This window comes from Ornithodoros turicata, chromosome 7 (assembly GCF_037126465.1).
Source record: "Ornithodoros turicata isolate Travis chromosome 7, ASM3712646v1, whole genome shotgun sequence".
Taxonomy (NCBI): Eukaryota; Metazoa; Arthropoda; class Arachnida; order Ixodida; family Argasidae; genus Ornithodoros; species Ornithodoros turicata.
Window position 1 is genome coordinate 53,101,560 of NC_088207.1, and position 21,789 is coordinate 53,123,348.

Genomic DNA, 21,789 nt, shown 5'->3' on the forward strand with positions numbered 1-21,789 from the left:
CCTAACAGCTCAATATCTCAGATTGTTCCATATCTTCGTTGTGATCTCAAAAAAAGAAGCCCAAGCGTCACGTTGCATAAATAGTACAAGTGCATAGACGAGCACTGCAGTGCCACATTGTTCCTACATTTAGCCGGGCTACTTATTGAAACGCTACGGTAACTGAACCGACCAACCCTGTGCCCTCGTTCGCTTAGATACTTCCTCCATCCACATTTTTTAACCTTCTGTACAGAAAAAACAAAAAGGAAAGTATAGCCGCTCTGTTGCCCAGAGGGAGCGGTTCAAAGATGACAGCGTCCGTCCCACAGAGTTGTAACCAGCTAAGAAATATTTCGGCACTTGTTCAGGAACAAAACATAGGCGTGTCTCGTATTGCTGCCTGGAGGATGGGACAAGTCGCTATGCTATGACCACATCGCGTTGCAAAAATATTACTGCATTCGCCCAATAAAAACGAAGAGCAGGTGTTCACTGTGATCGTCCCCATCGCCGGCGAACGATCAGGACGCGGCTTTGAGGGACGACCACTGTGTATTGTCATCAAGTAGGTGAATCAAGAAGTGTGTATTGTCATCCAGCAGGAGAACTACCTATACAGGTAGTCCCCTTTGCATAGACACTAACTTTGCGTTGAATCAAGAAGTGATACAGGCTACATGTATCGGCATCGGAGCGGATGACCAGTCACACAGACTGGTTCCCTTTAACGTTTCACACGAACTCGGCTATAAGACTACGTAGATTTTAGGAAAAATCTTCCCGGGAACAGCCCTGCAAAGGATACTTCCCCGACGACCGTTTTATTGGCCGCGCGTTCAAAGGCATGGCCCACCCGGGGGCAGACCGCGTTATCAACGCGTATAGATGCCAACTCTATAGCATAGGCGTGTGTATTGTCATCAAGTAGGAAACCTGTCTATGCAGGCAGGCCCTCGTACACGTACTGCAACTCTTGCCTACATATTGGAGAACAACTCTACCTGAAGGTGGATAGCTGTGGGTACCCGCCAAACGATGTGACCAATCCAGAACTCAGGAAGAGTCGCTTCGGAGGCTAGTAGGGTCCTATAGCTCGGAGGCTAGAACATAATCTCCCACTCACCTTGAACATGGCGTAAAAGACGTGTGGATGACAACGACCGACGAGAACACTCCTCCCAAGAACACTCCCCAAGGCTCTGCTCACGTCCAAGGTGTGCAGGAAGACCAGCGCGAATGGCTTGATGGTACCCTGCGCTTCCGGAGTCTGGGTCACCGAACGCTAAGTGGCACCGATTAATGCAAACTTCGAACTTAATTCGTATTGCCAACTGTAGGATTGGACAAGCGAAAGCTTGGGAGTTGTATTGTTGACTGGTTAGATGAGTCACAAAATTAGTGAGCCCATCTTTCTTATGGCTTGGGAGTTAATTACTTCCATACATAGGCATAGGGATAGGCAGGATGGGACATGGCATAGGTTACTTGTATAAAGATCAAGAAAAGATCTTCCCGGAACAGCACCGCAAGCGGTACTGCCCCGACGACCTTGTTATCGGCCGCGCGTTCAAAGACACGGCCCACCCAGGGGCGGACCGCGTTATCAAGGGGCCCTTCTCCAAATATGAAGGACCGGCTCCCTTTCGCCTCCCTCCACCGCGAAAGATCCTGGCCCCAAAGGCGAAATATCAATACGCGGATTTGAAGGGAGACCAGAGCATACTTGTATATGTATTGTCATCAAGCAGGACAGCTACCTATGGAGGTAGGCATACTTGTATAAAGCACAGTAATCCTAATTATAATTGGTGGCGCGAAGTCCCAAGGTGGCTATGATGATGTCCGACATAATGATGGTGTGCTGACTTTGATGGTGCTCCGAGAGCATGTGCTGCCCTTTGCGGTCACAAGGTAACCAGCACTTTAGTGTTGGATTACTGACACTAAATCTACAGCATTGATCTGACACTAACGGCGGGAAGACAATTATCATCATGAGCGACGAACATAAACATGGTATAGGTCTTCGTTCTACGTGCGTAACTCGCGAAACAATGATGATGATAGTAATAAACAAAAACATAGTAGTAATAAAAGCGCACACGTCATGGAGGACGAGGCTGCCTAATACCTCGCTCCCTCTTATGTCCTGTCTGTCTCCCCTTTCATCTTCCGCGTTTTAAATACCGTCAGGATAAAGCGTTTACCCTACGCGACTTTCCCAGTATACCTTCTGCTCCAACAACACCCAGGAAGACACACAGCACCCAGATGGCATGCAAATTAAACGACCTGCGGCCGCGAGAGCTTAACGACGCTTTATCACCGACCGAGAGCCACTCGATCTATAACGGGACTGTCTTAATCCCTCCCCAAAAGCATCATGGTGTACTCGGACACATCTCCGCATGTGGTTGGCGTCGACCTTCGATAACTTCGACGACTGGCGCGCTATATTCGACAAACTCGCTTTCTAATCCGTTTTGCTCGTTGGAGCAGAACGCTGAACCAACGGTGGTGCTCGTGGTATATTTCCGGGTACAATGGCACCATCGGGCGTTCGTCGAATAAATCCGTTAGCTATGCCGTTTTCACAGAGGTTTCCGCATCGATTTACCTTCCTGGTTATGTATGTGTGGAGCTTTCAGGAAGAGGCTTTAAACGATATTGATTATACTTCTCCGTGCGTGTGTGTTGTGTGTGTTTTGGTATGAAAATATTTTGACGAGCGAAGGTTTGTTCAACTTCCTCTCTTACTTCTTCTTCTTCTTCTTTCTCTTTCATTCATCCGACCGCGAAAGAGCTGTGGCCGTATGCTGTGCACGCCCGCACGAATTTAAATTGAATAATCGCACGGCAGTCTCACGCAGTCTTTGCATAGAGGTATCGCAGATATGAGGCGTGCAAAAACTCCGCAGGGTTTCGTCAAAGTGAAATACGAACTTCATAGTTAAAAACACACGACAACTCATTCCTGAAATGTTGCAGCTCACTTAGCACCTACCTGTGGTGGGCGCCATAGCACGTGTCACGGTGAGGTGAGAAGATATTGAAAGCAAGTGTCGGAGCCGTTAATTTTTTTGCGGTTCAGCTTATAGGTTGGTGTCCAGTTCCGCAAGCAGCAGACAGAGGGAATGGAACGGGTTGAAGGCGTCCTGGGTTGACTTTATATACGGAACCGTGTATTTATCCCAACCTCTCTTCGGCCACCTTGCTCGGCCCAGTCCTGCACCTGCGGGGGGGCGGGGGGGGGGGGGGGGGGGTCACGACCATACTCTTGCGCTTCCTCCATGCCTCCGGCCTCTCGACCAGCCTCTAATTTATATTTTATTTTTTAAGGAATAGCAAGTCCGCCTGTGCCTGACTAACCTTTCCTTTCTTCGTTCTTTTTTTTTTCTGTCAATAAACATACCCCCCTCCCCCCAGTGAAAACACCCAGACGTGACAACCGGTGCCTCAACTCCGGATTCCAACAAACCTGCAGGTTACCTCAATCACTCCTTTAAAAAAAAGGGTTTACAGTAACTCCTTTTTGGAGAGTACACCCTTGCCACATATATATCACTTCCTTTGGAGTGTACAATTACTCTCCAGTGGGGAGTTAAAGGGTCTCCTCACTCCCTGAAGGGAGTGAATATATAATGAGTAGAATATAAAGGGAGCGATATATGTGGCAAGGAAAAGGAGTTAAAGTACACCCTTTTTAAGAGTCAGGCCAAGTAGAGGAGTTATCCTAGGAGTTAAGTAGGGGTTAAGTATTATGTAGGAGTTAAGTAGGGGTTATCTCAACCACTCAACCGCAGGTGCTGGCTAGAAATACTGCAGAGCGTTTCCAAAAGTAAGGCGCCGCAGATGTAGGCAGTCGTCTGCACACGCAAATTGTTCCCTTGGTAACGTGAGCTCTATACGATGGTGCTCCGCAGTGATCTTCCCCATTGTATCAACAGACGCTACAACCAAGTATATGCATTGCATGACACCTTTCATATTTTATTGTTGATATCATAATGAGCAATATACAGAGTGTGGTATCAAAAAATGAAAGGAACTATACGCCTCTGTGGCGGTGATTGTAGCAGTAGACCGAACACATAGTTCGCGTATGGCACATGGAAGTTCAGTATAGACATGGCGTTACAGGACGACGTACAGGCGTATAGCCCTGCGTATGAGTTATAAATAAATATTCGTACACTCGAACACTTCCAAAGTGTTTCTCTCTCCACATCATGCATATATCACAGACAAAGGTTGGCACGCTTCGTTAAATGTGTGCCACGCAATATTCACAGCAGCATAGCTCGTCGGTTCGGTGTGAATTATTCTTAAAGGGGTTGCGACACTTCGAGTCAGGCCGGATAGATATAAAAGACGGTCTTTTTCGCGTCGATCTAAACCTGCATTCCAAGTTTTATAGAAAAGGGAGTAATATACGTCCAGCTCTGGACATCGGGAGAGGTCACGTGCTTAGTGTGAACCAATAGGAACGCCCGAGCATCTTGCTCCTCGAACGTTAGAGCTAGACGTCCAAGTCTGCTGAAGGGCTTGTATCCCCCAAACCATGGCACGTAGAAATGTCACAACCCCTTGAAGGAACTCACGCAGCTTAGTATATCCTCATTAACGAGAGAAAATATGACGTATACGTGCGCTTTGGTTTCGCCATTTGCAGATTATTGTAGCAGAAACTGGGTGCTTTTCGTGTTTTCATGAACTCAGACAATGCGCTTTTCAAAGCTACCAATTGTCAATTGTTTGTTCCTACGAAATGTCTTTTCTCTCTCTCTCTCTCTTTTCAATAAAATAAATGTCAACGATGGTGTAGCTAAGCCTCACTACCGTCATCTCAGTTTTTCTTTTTCTCTCTTTTTTTTTTTTTTCAGTTACTAGTCATCACTGAAGCTTGAGGGATGACGGTTGCTCACAAGACTGCTCACAAGCATGTATTGGACAGATATTGCCGATATATTGCCAGCAGCTGAGAAGATGAAGTGGAAGGATGTCGATGGGGGGCGACTAGAGCTTCCTGATAAGGTAGCCATGCCAATATCGTCAGAAAATGTACACACATTGGGATGAAAGTCATAAATAATGAGACTAAACAAGAAAAAATTTCGACGCAACAATGAGTGAAGGTACGGTTTGATGGTATGAATGGTCAAATATATCGCGCCTGTTTTTACGTTGGATATCAATGACACTAATCAATAATTCAATTTACGACCACTAATAATAATTGTCACGTGAAAATCCTAGGTTTTTTTAGTTTACACGTTTCCTCATTTAGGTTACACGGGAAAACAATAGGAATCAAAATTCCGTTTAAGGTCAATTCATAAAGCTGCAGGTGTCACGATTTTTCCTCATCATACTGGATTGGATTGGATTGGAAATAAAAGAAAAATATCCTCATCATACTCTTTAGTACCGATCATGTTACTTCATCCGAAAGCTGACGTCCAGGAATATTTCCCTCGCTGTCGTGCACGTGCATGTGAGCACAAACGGTATTATTTTCGACACAATGGAGACAGAAGGCTTATGGTCATCCACTGAAATCGACAAAAATAAAGGGCCAGTTAAAAAAAAAAAAAAACAATCGACAGAGCTGTGCGGCTCTCTCTCTTACATTTTTTTTTCAACTCACCCTGTACTTGACGTTTCCTATCGACCTCAGTGACCACTTAATAACCTATATGTTAACAATGAGACCCATTTGCACTTGACATCCACAAAGCAAAGGTGTGGAACATTGAGGAGGAGGGCGCTCGCTGGGAAAGCACAAATAGGTACCAACAGTGACACTGCATGCTATGATATACATGAGCGCATATGCGTGATCATTTCTGTCAGGCATTAACAATTTTCGCGGAAGATTCAATTGACGTTTGCAGTAGTCTACACGAATACAAATCTTCTTCAATACTGTGTCTTCGTCTTCAGTGACAGCGAACCTTTACAACTGAATCCCCTGAGCATCTCCTCTCATCCTCTCAAACCTCCATTCAAGTCGTGTATTATTCGAAGGGCATCCACTGGAAACATGCCCCACCGCACAAGACCTCAATGGCACAAAGTTTCCAAAACGCATTTCTGCTTGTCCATCATTGTACCCTCAATTCCTGTAACGGATTAAGTCACACGGTTTCTGTCCCGGTATCACAGTCTCTGCACCACCCCGCTTAGAATGACAACGACGGCCTTTTCTTCTGTCGCTTTCCATTCTTGCCGAAGACGGCACCCAGCATTTTGGAGACAGTGACGACACTGAGACGTCGCCTGATGGGCAGCGACCTGAGAATCTTGACGGCGAGAACCTCACGCAGGACACTCTGGAAGGCTATGCTGACGCCCGTGTAGCTGTCGGCAGCGGAGACTTCGTAAAACTGGCAGTGGCACTGCAGGGAGAGTTCGCGGCCGTCGTCGACGTCGACCTGCCGCACGTGTGCCAAATCTCTCTTGTTTGCCACCAGTATGGCAGGACTGAAGCCATGCTGCAACTGTCGTAGACATAGGGACGCCTCCTCGAAGCTCCAGCGGTCTTCGATGCTGTAGATGATGACGAAGGCGTCTGCCCAGTTGAGCTTGTCTTGTGGAAGTTTGTCGTCCTGCAAAAGAATTGTATAAGATCGTTACAATCATTCTGCGTGGTCAAAGCTGATAACAACAGCAACAACTTTATTTTGAGTTTTTTTTTCATACAAGAAAGCGTAGAATGTCAAGCATACCTGATATCTGGAGGTGTCCAGGATCTCAAGTTCACAAGGACGGTTATCAACAAGGACCGTGTGCCTGTAGAGCAGGTCCTTCATGGAACTGTACTCACTGATGAACCTCCTGGTCAGGAACCTCACTGTCACAGCTGGGAAAGAGAAGAAGATTTGATTTTAGCGACACTTCAAAGAAAAGGCGCGAAGCTTTTATCAACTCTAAATTCACTTGGGGCACGCAGACTTTGCGCTCTACAGTGGAACAAGCTGTTTTAAAAACAAGTCGCCCTATGAGTCCGAGCGTCACGGCCATTGTTTATCCACTATTTTGTGTTTGAAGTCCCAAACACAGAATGTATAAATATTTCAGAAGGTATTCACAGACAGAAAGATGACGACGACGACAACAACAAGACTCCAACAAGTCGAAGGGACCTCCAATGTGCTTTTAGCAACATGTATATCGAGTGTTTGTTAATATGTATATACAAAAAAACAAAAAAAAGAAAAGAAACTCGCCAGCAGAACAACAACGGTTGGAACTGTAACAAGAGCTAAACATTCCGCGAAAAGGCCTTTTCCTTCCCGTCCAAATACTTTTACTGATGAGAGAGGACAGCTTCTATCGCATTTCTCCATCGAGAGACCGACTGCGGCGAGTCGGCGGGTGGTGTCGGCAGGGCCGACCGAGAAAAGGCGGCGCGACGGCCATGGGAAGCCGTCGCTCGCCGCTGCTCAGCTGTACCCTGTACCGTTGGCCGATGACGGATGGCAGAAAGTGATTTACCTTCAAGGCCACCTTCTCCACCCCCCCCCCCCCCCTCACCTTCGCCAGCACATCATGTGGCCGCCTAACGGCTAGCGGTTCGAGTGGTTGACTATATAGCTCCCACGTTCCTCGTATCAGACTCGATCGCTAGAGACATTTCATCTCCATCTTTTTGTTGGTAATTTTGCGACGGGTCGTTAAAGTACGTCTTCCTGTTGAAGCAGGAGTGATGTACACACACAGAAAAAAGGAAAAAAAGGTGAGACAGATGCTAGGTAGGAAATATGGAATGAAAAATTAGAACGTGGAGAAAAGTTTGGCCTCCATCAACGCTATACAGGTAGTGTTTGCCCCTTCTTTCGAGATACGTCAAAAGTGATACCCGAGCATATGACAAACATGACATAGCATAAACACTATGCTATGTCGCGTTTATCGTATGCTTTGGGTATCAGTTCTTTATGTGTATCGAAAGAAGGACCAACACCACCAAGCATAAACATACTGTTTATGTACTCTAGTTTATGTACTCTAAGCATAAACATACTGTTTATGCTTATGCTATGCCATTTTATTGCTGTCTCACATAGAGCTGTTCTAAGTGGTACCATAGGGTTTGAAGTGTTCAAGAAAAATATGAAGACGTAGTCCATACCGTTCCTAGTTGAGATACTCTATAGTCTGTTGCCTAGCGACAAACAACGCAATTCGTATCATCTCTTATGGTCATACAGAGGAAGGCAGCTGAGTTGTTCGCTGTTAATCGCTCTGGAGCAGAGAAGTGCATGCACGAACACCTAATTCTCCTCTAACTTCAAAGGCACTCGAATTTGAACTTCAAACGAGCCGTGTACCATAATGGCGGTCTCGAGTGCGGCACCCAAAATGCCTAACGTGTCCGTGCTACAAGACAGATTGTTCCCGATATCGTTCTGCCGGCATGCACGCCTGTGATCATGCAACCATTTTTCATTCTTACAAGCTGTTACATTTTTTTATTTATTTTTTATTTTTTCACGGACCGCTATATAGGAAAGACACCTGGCCTACCCAAACGGTTAAGTGTTGATGGATCTCAAGTGAGCCGCCTCCACTGTTTGCGCCATCTTCGTAGGGGTCAGGACAGTGCACTTCACGATACTTTCCCCCCGTCTGAAATTCCGCCCGTTTTATTTCAACTACTGTTTTCTGTTTCTTTTTTGGGCGTCCCATGGGCGATTTGAAGAGGAGGAGCTGTTGTGCTGATGCGTCTCACACGTCGTAAATAAAACTTTTTTTTTTCTTTTTGTTTTCAACAGGCTGCGCTCTGCTATTATACGGCTGCGTGCTTTCTGCATCGATAAGTTTTCCATAGCAGTAAAAGAAGATGGCTGCACTTGAAAATGGTAGGTTTCTCCATTTCGTATTTTTTATCTCCTCATCTTTTTTTTTACTTTTTTACATACACATGTTGTCTGGTATACGTGGGTATTTTTAGCCCGATGGTCTCTGCTGTTTGTTCTTCTTGCTCGAGTGCATTGAATAACATGATGGGCATGATGCAACTTTTTGTTTTCGTATTTGCCTGTTCTGCTATGGTATGTTGGTTGTTGTTTGAAGATTGTGTACCCGTTACGTAACTTGCAGGAGACGCTACCATGCTCGGTATATAGAACGGGAACCAGATTAAGGGCAACGAAGGCAGATTCCAGAAACGTTAGGGTCGCCATTTTGTACGCTACAGATTGTCTTCAGAATGAAGAAGATTATACTGCGTGCATTAACATTATATAAACTCCATCACAGAATCCTTTTTAGCAGTCAATTTTTTTACGAGCCTATCCATAAACCGCTTTCTAATTGTTTACATAAAGGTGTCCATGTTTTTACCCATGCTCTGCCTGAATCTTATATTTTGTTAGTGTGCAGTCTTAAGTGTAATCCCTTTAGCGTAACCTCAGTTATGCTCACAAACATAGGCTTTTGCGTAAGCACGTAACTTTGAAGCTGTACCACCTCAGGCTATAGGCATATATCGTGATTATTATCGTGATTATTTTACGTTTATTTAGATATTATTTTCTGTTCTTTCCGTTCTCTTTTTTGGAAGCACGGTTGCTGGGCAGGACCTTTCACGATGCTGTTGCAACAAGTTCTCGCCCAGACACGACAGCTATAATGACGCGATAATTTTTTTTCCAGGAGTAGACTGCCTTTTCACTGCTGAACGCTTAGGATTCTTTTATTCGCCACAGTATAGGCTTACGTAACAAGAGTGGTGAGAGGTCTACTCATTTGATAACGTGCTTACGGATTCTGATCCGATTAGGTTCCGCTGCTTTCGCACGTTGTATGCCGTGAAACGTTTTGCACAGTGCCTGATGACACCCGTCACTCACACCCGACAATACACTCTTAAAAATGATGGTGGTGGTGGTGGTGGTGATAGGGCTTGCCGTTGTCGGCCTCACGTATGTGGGCAACGTCACGACTCACGCCCTGGGGAAATGCGCGTCCTGGGCCGACTTCTAAGGGAACTGTGCCGACATATGTCTGAAAGCGTCTGAGGAAAACCCAGGAAAAACCCCAGACAGCACAGCCGGCACCGGGATTCGAACCCGGGTACCTCCCAGTCTCGAAGTGACATGGCCTTAAAAATGAACTTCACCACATAGCACGCTCCTAGCCAACCACCATCCCGAATGACAACGTTCTCGCCCCTGATTTGTTGAAAACGGGAGGAGGAGCCTATTTTGTGCCGTGCATAATGAGCACAAAATAGGCTCCTCCTCCCGTTTTCAACAAATCTAGGGCGAGAACGTTGTCATTCTGGGTGGTGGTTGGCTAGGAGCGTGCTATGTGGTGAAGTTCATTTTTAAGAGTGTATCGTTCTGAATGACATTTGGCTGTGCGTGTTATGTGGTGAAGACTGCCTTTCAGAGCGGTAATCATGAATCAATTCTGCATATCATCGTCATCATGTATCTCTCTCTCTCTCTCTCCCCTTTAGCAAGACCACGGCGGCAACGTATTTCTCTGTCACGTTTCAGTTTTCACATTTCAACATTTCAGAAGTCGTGGACGTAATTACCTCACATTACGTTGCTGTACGCGTTTAATGACAAATATTATGACTTATATACATTTATAGCTGAGAGTTAACAGTGCATCTGTGTGGTGTCATCGTCCGCGATCTTGGTTCCAGCAATAAAAAAACTCGATTCGCCCTCTCCCTCTTTTTCTAAAGAAGGCCGACAATGCGGAGCGCCCTCTCATTGGTCCTCCGCAAGCGATTTGTCCAATCATATAACGGGGGATAGTTTGAGGAGAGGAGACCAATCCGGGGCCTCTCCGCATTGTCGCGCTTCTTCGGAAGGAGAGGGAGAGAGAAAGCTTAAATTGCGTTTTTTTTTTGTTTTTTTTTTTTTCTATCGAGCATAAATCATGAACGACTCATCGGATAATTCCCGCCCTTTTTGTGTTTATGTAAAGGTAACTGCATCTCTCATTCCACGGGGATAAATTTTTAGACTTTAGTGCCCCTTTAACAAATACGGCTCGAGACCGAGTCCGCCTTTTTTTTTTAAAAAAAAAAAAAGGAGCGCCAGAAGAGAATCCACGCAGTGCGGTCGTTAAAATCAGCGAAAGAGCGAGCAGTGAACCTGACCGCTTGCCATGCAGTGACCGAGACATTGGGCCGCCTTCTACTGGTAAATATCACCTGTCGTAAAAGCTGCAACAAGATTTATGATGGCAGCTCTGCTCCTTGCTTTTGTTTGCAGAAGGCAACAGTGCAGCAGCAGCAGCACCGTTTACATAGCCGTTCCTTCCTCCCAAAGGGTATCCACCGTTACTCTTTGGCGAGAGGTCACTTTTACGGTACATATAGAGCCTCAAACTCAAGGGGAGAGAGAGTGCTCTAATAGGGTGTACCCAAAGGCGCTTTGGGGGCCCACAGACGGCCCATTGCACACAGACTGCGCATTGCGCAAGACACTGGTTGGGATCTTGGCCCGCGCAGTGATGACTTCTTATTTCCTTTGGGGGCCCCCAAACGGTTGGGTGCATTATTCTAGTCCTTAGTACCAGGTAGTACGTGGCAAAGTTATTATAGAGTGAAATTAGCGGTGGCCTAATATATATATATATATATATATATATATATATATATATATATATACTGGAAGAAAGGGGTTCGGGCGACCGCGAAATTAAATAGGTGCTAACAAAATATGAGGCAGACAACGAAGATGTAGGAAGTAGAAAAAGGGGGAGTTATTTATTTACTAGTGGAAAGTTAAGGGGGAAGTCAACGTTGCGGCGGAAGCTCCGCCTTGAAGGCGGAGCTTCCGCCGCAACGTTGACTTCCCCCTTAACTTTCCACTAGTAAATAAATAACTCCCCCTTTTTCTACTTCCTACATCTTCGTTGTCTGCCTCATATTTTGTTAGTACCTATATATATATATATATATATATTTCATTTTTATTTATTTTTTCTGTTGTACAGCGTGCTGTAGTTTTGGTTCTGCTGCTTGAAGCGAGTTAACCGAATGCCACACGACTTGTAGGAAGTGCACTTATCTTCAAGAATCTGATGATCCGGAACAGTCACTATGTAACATTCGTACAGTACAGAATGATGCAGACAACAGCACAGATAAATGAAGGTACTCCTTCATTTATCTGTGATTTCTACTCTCTTCCACTATTAGCTAAAAAAGCGGTTTATCACAAATTATTTTTTTTTAAATAATGGTCCCTATTACTTTACATCGCTTTTCTGCGTTACTTTAACCTTCCGACGATAGGTATTTTCCGAAAGAACACGTAAATATAGGTGACATTTAGCTCCCCCTGGAACACGGTCTCGGTTTCTCGAGCCTTCAACTCGCCAACTAATCCCTTCCCATTAAAATCCCCGCGACATAAATCGACCCTATCTTAATCCACGTTCAGCACCGCCCCAGTTACTCGCTCCCAGCACCGTAAATCTAGGTGTCACTTCAACTCCAGCAATGGCGCTTCGAATTTCGTTCCTAATGATTCCACGAACCCCGCAGCTACCACAGTGAAACCACTTCCAAACTATATACGTGCTTAGTATGCGGCGCACAACACGGTGGTAATCCGTTACGGACGTTTCGCCGGCATCGTCAACATCCAATGAATTACACGCGGGTTGATCTGTTTCGAACCGAGATTCCGTAATTGGCGCTCGAAATGAAGGGGTGCAGCATGTTGTTGCCCCGTGCGATGTATAGTACGTGTCTAATATAACATCTCGCGAGAAGATCCCGAGCACGGCACCGTGCCCACCTTAGGTGGTCCGCATCACACTTTTTTTTGGGTGCCGGTAACCTAGTCTATATTTTGTCGATGGGCTAGCGTGATGAGGCCATAAATTAAATGGGTTCGTGAACTGGGTTTCAGAGCAGCCAGGGCAGGCACGCTTAAACGTGGTTAGGAGAAAAAGTAAAAGTTTCGACGTGGAAGATTTGGGGCTGCACGCCGCCTTTTTCTAGGTCGTGCTCATATTGGTGGTGGAACGCTCTGATAGTTTGGAAGTGTGATGCTGTTGACATTTAAGGACAGTTGTTCAAGATCTCTGTCCTTAGAGCACTACGAAAATAATTGATATGGGGATTCTTTTTTTTTTTTTTTTTTTTTGGTGGCAGAAAGCCTCGTACACTGCGAAAAAGAAAATTACAGTTCCATACTGTTACATAATACTTGTTTCGCCTGTTTCTTTTAAATTGAAGCAGTTTTCTTATAACTGGCTCTGAGAGACTGAACCTGAAGAAGTGCAGTTTCATGCACGAAAGTGCTATAATTAATAAATAAAAAGATGCTCTTAACCGTCTTATTTCCTTTCTCTCTCTCTCTCTTTGAAAAACTATCTTGTCGGCAACTTGACATTGTTTTTACTCATTTTGTAAAGACGTTTGAAAACTGAAAACGTGAGAAACATCTCGTGCTTCATTGTGCATGATCCCGCAGTATCTTCAGAGTTTTGGTTGCTGAACGCTCTTTCGTCATGGCTTGGCTCGGCTCATGGCTTTGAACTCCTGAACTACTGTTCTCAACACCACCAAAGTAGGCGGGAAACGCGAGGAACACGAAGTCAGTCTAAGAACAGATCCAAGAAGATGAATATGTTGCCACGACGACCTGGTGTCCTACTGACCTTGGAGTAAGATCTTGACACTTCGCAGAAATACTGCAACATACGACCACTCCAGGCCAGACAAAAAGATGAATAAGAAACCATATAGAGCCCCATACCACGTCTCAAACCTCCCAGTTCATCTAGCCGGTATATTTATCGCGCTCTGCGAGCAGTGCAACCTGGCCTTCTACTATACGTGCCATAACTACTAGCTCCTTTGTGTATTTTTCTTCTTTATCAAAAGGAAAGGCCACTCTTTCGCGAAGGGCGTTATCCACATAAATAACTCCAGGCGCGAGAACTCCAGACGCCAGCCATACCACTGTCGCACAGTAGCAGCAGCAGCAGACGGTGGTTCAATGTTGCCGGGTCTCCTTTTTTGCTTTTTGTTCTGTTTTTCCCTTCCTGATCTCGTTAGCAGCCGTGTGTCATTCTGGCTGTTGTACAATGACGATAAAATGAACCGGATAGAAAGCAGCATTTGGGTGAGTGAGATAATCTGTGTCACCTGCGCCGATGTCAATACATGTGCGGCTGGCTTGTGCCCGGTAACAGTATATATTGTGTATTATACTTTCGCTTCCTCTAGCAACACTGCATGTGTACTTTTTCTTGAAGCTAGCACGAAGCACCGATGCGACAAATTAATTACGTGGAACGGAGTTATCAGCAATTATGATAGTTTACCGATTGTACATTGAGTAACTGTGATAACGTATACGTACCATACGTAACAAAACGCAGCACTTAATGAAGTTCGACGGCAACAACAACAGCAACGTCGGTGTACACGGTTCCCTGCTAGATTAACATAGCCTCCTTCTACAATGTACAGAAACAGCTACACCGTAAATCTCGGAGTGGACAAGAACAACCGAAGCAACACACCGCCACCTGCTACTACCACGAAGGTTGACCACATGGTCTCGGTTCCCCAAATACAGGTTCCCCAGCCCCTTTAAAGAGACGAAACCAACCAACAAAAAGAATGCCCGGAGCTACTACGATAGCGGGATTGCTGCTGAAAAGCCGTAATAACAGAGGGGAGACCCCTGAACTTGCCTACACCCTGTCAAGTATCTATGGTGACCCCCTGCCACCTTATTGAAGGACGGCCCCTCTGTAATTGTTAGTTCCCGCACTCAAAAACGCACCAGCTGGGCCCCTTCCGACCGAGCAGACGACACAAAACAACATCCCATCTGCGAGGGTGCGCGTGCTTAGCGCCACCTGCCGGAGGCTGACTGCAACACAGCTGGTCGGCGCGGCCCTTGTTTCGGTTTGCACGGCTAGACTTTGAACGTTACACTGCTACTGGCTGAGACAGACTTTGTACGCGAGTTTGTGGGTTGCTTGTCTGCCCTTGCAATGGCCGTGAACTTGCTCGGACCGGAAAAAGCGCGAAAAGTAAGGTTAGGAGTTAGGTAGGAAAATATGAAGATGGATAAAGTTAGGAAAAGCTCAAGAATTGGATTATTGCAGACAGTCCTAGGAAAATAAATGGAAAGAAAGGAAGCTAATTGTATTGCAACAGATGATAAAACTGAGTCGAAGCGTTGTGCAAATCATAATTGTAGTTTACACCAATTCGTGTAAGGTACAATGATGCACTGCAACACTTTCCTCCGACATAATCTGTTGCTTCTTCTTCTCCGAATGTGCAACACTGCGAGAAGTTCAGGTTTGTGCGTAAGCGGGAAATGAATAATACGCCACAATTTGCCTTCGTAAAATGACAGCAACATAAAATTGTCATTTACTGAACGAAGCAAATTATTCGGAAACTCGTCTCGCATTCCCCGGAGCGACGACTGAAAATTTTATGGACCTCCAGAAAGCTGCCCGCAAAGAAATCGAAAGGTAAATACTCCGCACGTCCTTGATCTAAGAGTGCATCCTCCCCCGTGCGTTTGCGCCGCATCGAACAAGATACTCGACCTCGGCTCATTGTAAAAAGCGATTGCACAAATAAACATTGACAGCTCCTCACCTGATTTCCCAACACTTCTGCTTCCGAGCACCATAACACGAATGGGTGAAATCCCGTTCTTGTGCGTCATCTTAGGGCGAGGCGAAAACACAGTCCAAAGCCCGGGAGAAAAACGACTGACCACAGTGTACAGCGACCACTACTGCGATCACGAGCGAAGCGCAGTGAGAAACAACGCGTCTTCTCTCCAAGTTGCGCCCACGCCGACTTTATACTCTCCGCTCCCCACGTGATGGCGCTGGCCGTCACGTGGTGTCCAGTTCAGGCCAATGACGGCTAATCGGACCCCACGTGCGCTTTGAATGAAGTCGTTAGACGATTTTGTATGGACAGCGGCACGAGCGCGCGTGCGGTTTTGATGCGCGTGGTTTTTGAGTTCCGCTTTCGGGAAATGTTCGCCCATTTCTTGCTTCTTACCTGTTTGGATCTATAGGCGAAGCGGTTTGGGCCTTGAAGACATGTGCGCTCTCGCTCTACGCGTGTGCGACTTTGATAAAGCAGACTTCTGCCTTGAGGGCTTACTGTTGTTACTATTGCAATGGTTCGGGAGGATTTTGCGGAAGTCTCTCGTCCTGATATGTGCGTCGCGAATATCAACATGGCAGCTAAGCCGAAAGGATAAAAATATTTACGTGCCCAATATCCAATTTAAATGTTTAAGAAATGCACATATATGTGCCTCACAATATCATTTCCTTTCATTTTGATGTGGTGCATGTGTTCCCAGAATTTTCTTTATTTATTCAGCAGCTGAAAAAGAAAACCTGCTGCTACCTCCGTATTAAAATGAAGTGTTGTAAACCACAGTGAGACCGTTGCATTATAGAAGCAGCTTGAAACCGACGAAGGATTTTGGCTTGGTGGAGGTCCGTTGTTCCTATATGCCCTACTTCATATGGGGAGCCGTAGCGACATTTATCTGGACAAAACGAGGGAACCCGGAAAATGTTTTGAAGTCTCTCTAGTTTTATTTTGTCTTGCAGATTTTTCTCGAATGCTGAGCGGTAAATTGCACACCAATTGCTGACCAGGGACGTCGAAGTAAATCGAAATTTACGCGTAAATTTACGCTATAAAATGAGTTTGGTTTCCCGCAAATATCGTCGTTGCAATCCTGCATTCTCGTAAACAGCCAACGCCTATAGACGCTCGGCCTCGTATGAACCTGCCAATGAAATGACATGCATCCGTCGTCTGCAATACAAATTAATGGGATAAACCACAAACACGCGTCAATGTCATTAAGATCTCGCTTTTGGCCGGAACTGAAAATTGGTGGTACTCCAAACTCCTATCGTAGTGTTCAAGGTGAACATTCTTGAGTGCAATGGCTATACGTGACACTTCTGTGCAAGCCTACGGGCACAGTTCGTGCAAACCTATTTTGTTGTTTTCGTTTGCTAATTTGCTAATTTGCTAACGTTATCTGTATTATACCGCCGTCTTTATTTATATATACATCTTGCGTGATTTCGACGAAACAGATCGATGAAATCAGGTTCATCACGGCGGAACGAATTTCTTTCAATGTCCAAGGAAAAAGGCGAGACGGAGCCAGTAGACTTCCACCATGGGTTTCCCCTTACAACTATGAAGATGTAATTAGCTTTATCTAACAAAGAATCGTACCATTTTTAATTAGTGAATGTCCGTCCTTTTTCCGGATCAAATCACCCTGCACGATTTCTCTGCGGCAACGGCCGTCAAGAGCACCTGCAAGTGACACGCATACTAAACATGCTCATAATAAATCAATGGTACTCATTCCATAAAATATCTTTTTTTTTAATAGCCTATCTGAAGGATGCAGTTACATTGTTGGATTTTAGTATCCGCGTTACCTCAACCAACACTACAACAATGTTACTAAACAACAACTAAACAATGCAGCGTATAAAGACCGAGAAATAGGCGAGGCGAGCTCCATTCGAGGACGACAGAAGCACATACAGCTTTCACTGTTCAATAAACTGTGATACTCAAATAAGTTTTTTGAGTTATTTGAATTTCAATTTAATATGGTTTTCAATATGTGATCCTCCAACGCCGGAAAGTGCTTAGAGTGCACGTGTAGGGCGTGTTAGGTTTTGATTAGAACATAATCTAGGGAGATTAGATTAGAACATAATCATGTTCTCGCAGTTGTTGTTATCCTACACGCATTAAAGACAATAATTTTTAAAAAAGGAGCACCGTTTAGCTTCGTAGCTACACTCTTAAAAATGAACTTCACCGCATAGCAAGCTCCTAGCCAACCATCATCGCGAATGATATCGTTATCTGCCCTGATTTGTTGAAAATGGGAGGCGTACGCCTTTTCTGTGACAATTATGAACAGCATAAGTGTCACAAAACAGGCGTACGCCTCCCGTTTTCAACAAATCAGGGCAGATAACGATATCATTCGCGATGATGTTTGGCTAGGAGCGTGCTATGCGGTGAAGTTCATTTTTAAGAGTGTAGTATAACCACCTTCCATGAGGTATAACCCATTTGTTGAAAACGTGAGGCGTACGCCTTTTTTGTGACAACTATGAACAGCATAAGTGTAAAAAAAAAGGCGTACGCCTCACGTTTTCAGCAAATCAGTGTTGATAACGATATCATTCGAGACTATGGTTGGCTTGGAGCGTGCTATGCGGTGAAGTTCATTTTTAACGGTGTACAAAATAGGCTATGCGGTGAAACTCATTTTTAAGAGTGTACATATACGGAACGATTCGCGTGAGAGGAACATCTAATGATCGTGCTGCACCGATCAGAGAAATGATTTCTACACTCTAAAAACAGAACTTAACCGCATAGCACGCTGTGCGCCAACCACTGCCACGAATGATAGGGTTGTCGCTTCTGATTCGAAAACAGAGGGGGGCGTACGCCCTTTTGTGGCAATTTTCATATACCCAAATTGCCACAAAAGGGCGTAAACCCCCCTCTGTCTTCCAATCACCATCGATAATACTACACTCTTAAAAATGAACTTCACCCCATAGCACGCTCCTAACCAATCATCCCCTCAAATGATATGGTTATCTGCCCTGATTCGTTGAAAACGGGAGGTGTACGCCTTTTTGTGACACTTATGCTGTTCATAATTGTCACAAAAAAGGCGTACGCCTCCCGTTTTCAACAAATCAGTGTTGATAACGATATCATTCGAGACTATGGTTGGCGAGGAGCGTGCTATGCGGTGAAGTTCATTTTTAAGAGTGTATCATTCGTGCCAATGGTTGGCGCGCAGTGTGTTACGCGGTGGGGCTCTGCTTTTAGAGTGTATGGCGCCGATCGCCACATTGTTAAAACAGAACTTCACCACATAGCACGCTAATAGCCACCATCACCATCATTCCGAATGATATCATTCTGTGTATTGATTTGTTGAAAGTGGGAAGAGGCGCCTATCTGGGGCACATTATCTTGTCCCAGATAGGCGCTATCTTGTCCCTATCTGGGACAAGTTAATGTGTTCCAGATATAGGCGCCTCCCCCCTGTTTTGAGCAAATCAGTACACAGAATGATATTATTCAGAATGATGGTTGGCTAGGAGCGTGCTATGTGGTGAAGTTCTGTTGTAACAGTGCACTGCAAGATTCAAAATCGAAAGCGGACGTTTTGATAGCCGACAATGTCCCCGCTGAAATACGCGGCTCGCTCGAAAAAACGACTTTTTAGAGCGGTCTTTCCTCCAACCCTATAGGGACATGAAGAAGACGTGGAAAGCTGCATCGGTGGCATGCATATTTCTCTCTCCGAATTACTCATACAGATCGTGATGCGTACGGAGCTGAACCTCAACGGAAGTCGTCACGTGACTACAGTGTATTCGCTTCGTATTGTCTGTCACTTTTTAACTTAATTTCGAAATGAAGAATAAAAAGCTTTTCGAAACGGCTTTTGTCAAAAAACATACGACTTGCTTTCTCCTTTCCCATCCGTACCATTTTCATGCTCAAACCAACACTGTCTACAAACGACCACAACTAATAAGCATTGACATAACATCTCCATTTTTTTCTTTTACAAATCAATCAATCAATCAATAAGCATTGAATCCACGGTTGATTCGAGGCGCGTCCCTTTATTGGCATTTGTTATACGCGTGAAAGAATGGAAGATGAAGACGTACACTCTTAGAAATGATGGTGGTGGTGGTGGTGATAGGGCTTGCCGTTGTCGGCCTCACGTATGTGGGCAACGTCACGACTCACGCCCTGGGGGAATGTGCGTCCTGGGCCGACTTCTAAGGGAACTGTGCCGACATATGTCTGAAAGCGTCTGAGGCGCGCGCTCTTAGAAATGATGGTGGTGGTGGTGGTGGTGATAGGGCTTGCCGTTGTCGGCCTCACGTATGTGGGCAACGTCACGACTCACGCCCTGGGGGAATGTGCGTCCTGGGCCGACTTCTAAGGGAACTGTGCCGACATATGTCTGAAAGCGTCTGAGGAAAACCCAGAAAAAACCCCAGACAGCACAGCCGGCACCGGGATTCGAACCCGGGTACCTCCCAGTCTCGACGTGACATGGCCAGCACGCTAACCAGTGGGAGGTACTCTACACTCTTAAAAATGAACTTCACCACATAGCACGCTCCTAGCCAACCATCATCCCGAATGACAACTTTTTCGCCCTTGATTTGTTGAAAACGGGAGGAGGCGCCTATTTTGTGCTCATTATGCGCGGCACAAAACAGGCTCCTCCTCCCGTTTTCAACAAATCGAGGGTGAGAACGTTGTCATTCGGGGTGCTGGTTGGCTAGGAGCGTGCTATGTGGTGAAGTTCATTTTTAAGAGTGTAGAGTACGCAACTATTTCGCAAACTGGAAGTGCCCTTCTACCGGGAACGTTACCGAAGTGGTCGTGATTTGGAGAGCCCGTGAAAGCATTTTCGTATGTGTTTCTTTGGCTGATTATAAAGGGAGTACAAAAGACAGTTAAGGTGTTGCGAGCAATACTGTTGTAATAAAAGCGAATTAGCCACGAATTAGCCGAGTCAGCGAATTAGCCACGTAGGAGTTTATACGTTAACGTTTATGAATGCACTGTGGCCAATGAGTTCAACTGAAAAAAAAAAAAAAACACGCACGCACACACACACACACAGTGCCCTTCATTGATTACTCTGTTTATGTCTGACGTGTACGTACTACTAGCTGCGTACGAGAGTGACATCTAGCGGCATCATCGCGGGTGCAATCTCGCACGTTTATTGTACGTGATTTCGCCGAACTACGCTTATTTGGGTCAGCATTATGAGCACTGTCGTCTGCTCGAGTATTTTTGGTTGGCACTTTTGGTTACAGAGGCGTCAGATGCGATAAAGCGAGGGAATGGGGTTCTGCTACTCACAAACTCAGTCTCGTTCCCTGAGGCATCCTGTGGAATAAACGACATCAAAATTACCTCTACGTGAGAACAAATATAGGGAAGAAAGTGAAACCATTATTTATAAGTCTGGCGTAATACTATACACATACTGCATAAACCGCGTCTCACGCGTGCGTGCGTGCAAGGTACACATAATCCTGATTGGTTGTTATCGAAGAGCTTGGCTTCTGTGAAAAATCTTACCGCCTTGGAAAATTTAATATATCGGAATCAACTTGCAGCAAACCATGAGCTGCGAGGGAGCATTTTATGTCATGTCTGACCCTGAAAAGCTTCAATGTCCCAAATACGTTATTACGTCGTGACACCGGGCACGAAGCCGGAGAAGCAAATGGAACGTTTCAGGGTAGCAACTAAATGGCGCTGGTTTGAGAGTGCAGCAGTCACGATGGACCTACCGCACACCCTTAAAAATGAGTTTCACCACATAGCACGCTCCTAGCCAACCACCATCCCGAATGACAACGTTCTCACACCTGATTTGTTTTTAAATCCCATTATGCACGTGCATAATGGTACAAAATTGGCTAATCCTCCCGTTTTCAACAAATCAGGAGCGAGGATGTTGTCATTCGGGATGGTGATTGGCTAGGAGCGTGCGATGTGGTGAAACTCATTTGTAAGAGTGTAGCACTACGGAGGGCCGCGAAAATCTTGAGTACTGCCTCCTGTCTTTTTAAAAAAAAAATGAGTAAGAAAATAAAAGTAGACCTGCGCAATGAAAATTAGGTGTACGTTCGTCAACAGCGAATAAAGACTCTGAGAAGTGTGGCACCGTTCATCGAAGGTTTCTGTGTGTAGCGTGC

At 45.4% G+C, this 21,789-nt stretch overlaps 1 protein-coding gene across 1 annotated transcript; it reads right to left on the bottom strand.

Annotated features, from left to right (window-relative positions):
- Positions 1-3,943: 3,943 nt before the first annotated feature.
- LOC135400088 (ras-related and estrogen-regulated growth inhibitor-like protein) lies at positions 3,944-15,784 on the bottom strand. The gene is made up of 3 exons (XM_064631828.1): positions 15,599-15,784; positions 6,711-6,844; positions 3,944-6,590 (listed from the first exon to the last, which is right to left on the bottom strand). The coding sequence occupies exons 1-3, from the start codon at positions 15,666-15,668 to the stop codon at positions 6,165-6,167; spliced, it is 630 nt and encodes a 209-aa protein (XP_064487898.1). The 5' UTR covers positions 15,669-15,784; the 3' UTR covers positions 3,944-6,164.
- Positions 15,785-21,789: the final 6,005 nt, after the last annotated feature.